Source organism: Chaetura pelagica, unplaced genomic scaffold (genome assembly GCF_000747805.2).
Source record: "Chaetura pelagica isolate M959 unplaced genomic scaffold, ChaPel_1.0 scaffold708, whole genome shotgun sequence".
Taxonomy (NCBI): Eukaryota; Metazoa; Chordata; class Aves; order Apodiformes; family Apodidae; genus Chaetura; species Chaetura pelagica.
Window position 1 is genome coordinate 120,104 of NW_009954405.1, and position 3,320 is coordinate 123,423.

The 3,320-nt window shown below is 51.3% G+C and overlaps 1 protein-coding gene across 1 annotated transcript in view; it reads right to left on the reverse strand.

The window, feature by feature from the left end:
- The window catches only part of DLL1 (delta-like 1 (Drosophila)), a gene marked incomplete at its 3' end in the record, with an annotated part of 14,493 nt that extends 13,819 nt beyond the window's left edge, over window positions 1-674 (reverse strand). Inside the window, exon 1 of the mRNA XM_010004228.1 lies at window positions 615-674. Within this exon, the coding sequence (XP_010002530.1) occupies window positions 615-674 (60 nt within the window). The remainder of the gene's footprint in view (window positions 1-614) is intronic.
- Window positions 675-3,320: the final 2,646 nt, after the last annotated feature.

Sequence of the window (3,320 nt, forward strand, 5' to 3'; positions counted from 1 at the left end):
TCGAAAGAAGAGAAGCTTTCTTGCCTTGTTGTGGGTTTACTTTTGTTTTTAGAGGAATCCCAGCCAACAAAAATAAGCTCGTGTCTCAATAGCGGCTCACTGAACGTGTCCGGGTATGTTCTTACGGGGGAGGGGGATGCCTGCTCTGCTTTGCTCTGCTCTGCTCTGCTCTGCTCTGCTCTGCTCTGCTCTGCTCTGCTCTGCTCTGCCTTGCTCTGCCTTGCCCTGCTCTGCTCTGCGCCGCGGCTCGGCGGGTCTCTCCGGGGGGGGAACGCCAAAGATACACCTCCCTTATATCCCGCCGGCCGCCTGCATGCCTAATGAGATGCAAATGAGCAGCCCCCAATCTGGCTAGAGCTGTCACAAAGGAGCCACTTTTCCAAACCCTCCTCTCAATGGATCGCCAAATGGTCAGTGAGCTGTAAAATGTGCAACCCTCCTCCCCCTCCCCTCCGCGCTCACAAAACGTGCTCATTTACATTCCTGCAAATTTGGTAACCCCAAGAATCCCCCTTCTGCTCTGGGGAGAGGGTAACACCCCCTCTGCACCGGCGAGAGGCAGCGCAACACTCTCCGGCGAGAAAACAACCCCGGGGACGACGGGCTGTAATTACCTCTTGAAACGTGCAAAGCAGCCGCCGTGCCCCAAAAAGTAACTCCGTGATCATGACCATTTCCAAGGGGCATCTTCGGCTTTAAAGGGACGAGGGAGGTGGGAAGCAGCGAGCCACAAGGGGAATCTGATCTCTTGAAATTCACACCGCATTTCCCCTGGCATAACCGGGATAATGGGGGGCGGGAGGGGGAGAATTCGCGCGCACCCAGCCAGGGCTCCCTCTTCCTTTGGCTCCGCTCACATCGCTCATCCCGCCGGCGGAGGGAAATGGGGTCCCCGAGGAGGGGGGAGGGGGTGTCCCGGCGGCGGGCCAGAGCGCAGGAGGGGACCTGTAGAGGGGAGCCGTCTGCGGGCTCCGCGGGTCCCCTCCCCGCCAGCACCGCTGCCGGAGAGAGCCACTCGCTCCGCCCGGGTCCCGTACCCCTCTATGATTATTATCATCATCACCAGCAACCTCTCCCTCTCTCTCCCTCTCTCTCTTTTTTTTTTTTTTTTTCCTCCTTCAGCTTAGTAAAAAGTGAGTTTGGTGTGTGTCGTTCGCGTGGCTGTCATTAAGGCCGTTTGTTATTGTGTGAGGGCTGAATCAGTTAGCTCTTTGTGCTCTCAGCTGTATGGTAATGTAGACAGCACCTGCTCCCTGCACAATGCGAGGGAGAGAAAGAGCTCCCCTCGGCGCACGCTACTGCCTCTACAACAATGTCCGCACGTTTTTTAAAGAAATCCCTTCCAGCACTTCCCCCTCTCCGTAAAAATAAATAAATAACAATAATAAAAAAAAAAATCAACCCAACTTTACACCAACCGTCACCTTATTATTTTTTATACATATCCGTCAGACATTAGAACTTTTGTTTTGATCTTAAAAACATAGAAAGGAATTTACTGGTGCCGTGAAAGGGGGATGAGATGATTACCATTTGAGCAGTTTCTTAATGATGGAAGCGGGGGATAAAAGTTGGAGGGCGACTTTGGCATGTCACTCGAAGCGGGGTTTTCCACTTTGTCCGGGCCCTCTGTTTAAACACCTTTGGTAGGCGCAGGCGGATTCATTAGGATGCAAGGTGTAACTGTCTCTGTAAATGTCATTTTAATTGTAACAGATCATTTCAGCACAGATTAAGCTTGTGTGCGAAAGGAGAGGATTTGGCTACAATAACCTCACTGTAGGTATGCCATGCTAAAAGCCTTATTATGGCGACTTTATTGGGCTGAAACGTGCATTTGCATGGCAAAATGTGACTTTCATTGAAGCAGATGTCTTGATCACAAATTATCTTACAATGCGCTAAGAAAAAAAAAATCTCAAAGACTTCTTAAAGTAAAAGCTTTGGGTAATAGCAATTAAAAGAAAATCACTAACGAGCTCGTTCAGCCCAGCTCTTCTTTACTGTTTCAGGAGCGTAGCTGCCCACGTTCATTTACGGGGGGGTTGTAATACCTACCCCAAACCGAAGCAGGTACCCTCGCTACTAAACAAGTATCTAGGCTTTTGCAACATTCGGCCACTCGACGTGTGTGTCCTTTACATCTAATTTTGATGGAACGACCCATCCAGGATCCAGGTACTCTCCCCCTCTCCCCGCCCCTTGGCGCTTAAACGAAGGCTGAAATGTACAGGAATGTTTGGGGTGATCTTTTTTTTTTTTTTTTTTTTAACTCTGGAGTTGTATCTGGGCAGAGAGGGGAGCAGCGATCGCGAGGGCATAAGGAGGGCGACGCGGCCCTCCCGCGGTGCCGGCCGCCCCCCCCCCGCCATGCCCGGCGTCTGCGGGGGGCGCGGGGGGGAAGGCGGGAGGCCGCCCCGCAGCAGCGCCGGGTTTAATCGTACATTACTTTTGCCACCTAGCGTCAACATCTTTTCAAGTGGTTTGTCGCTGCTTCGCAAACTTTGCTGCGGCTTTATCCCCGGGAAAGGGAGAGAGTGAAGGGGAAGAATCACTCCGTAACGCGTTTCCCAATCGGGGGGGGGGAGCATCTGTCTTGAAATTTGGGATAGCCCGTCGGTAGAGAGGAGAAGTGATATATCACGGCGGATCTTTTAATCTACGAGAGATAGATAGTTGGTCCATTAGCATCCTCTTGCTTAGAAAACTGGAAATAAAAAGTTACACGCGCGAGGGCTTTAACTCTGCAATAGGGAAAAAAAAAAAAAAAAAAAAAGACCCAAGAAAACTTGCCCCCAAATCCTTAACAACCCCCCTTCGGTACCGGGTATTTGTTAAATTGACGTGGCACAGATTTCTCGATTACCGCTGCTGAGCGTGACTGAAAGGCGCCGTGAGAGCCGGCAGGATCCTGCCCACGGCGCTCATTCTTCTCCGGCTTAATTTATGCCACGCGATTCTGTATTGGGGAAATCAAGCAGAAAGCTCCTTTTTCTGCTTTTTTCCTCCCTCTCCCTCTCTCTTTCAGATGCTGGGCTAACGGGGAGACTGTTTAACTTAAGTGTTTCTATAGGAGGCTGTTGTAGTTTAACTCCTGCCCACCAGTAGCTGAGGCGAACAAAGGAGGGACTCGAGGTCTAACTATTCATCCATTCTCTGCACTTTAATTTTCATTGATTTCGAAGACAAGGGGAGCCCTTAGGGATTCTCGCTGAAGGGGGATGACACGCCTTTAGACGCGATCAGCCCCCCAGCCAGCCATCTGCTCCCAACCAAATGGCGCTTTTTCGCTCCCAACCGCGTGTCTCCGCACCGCGCTC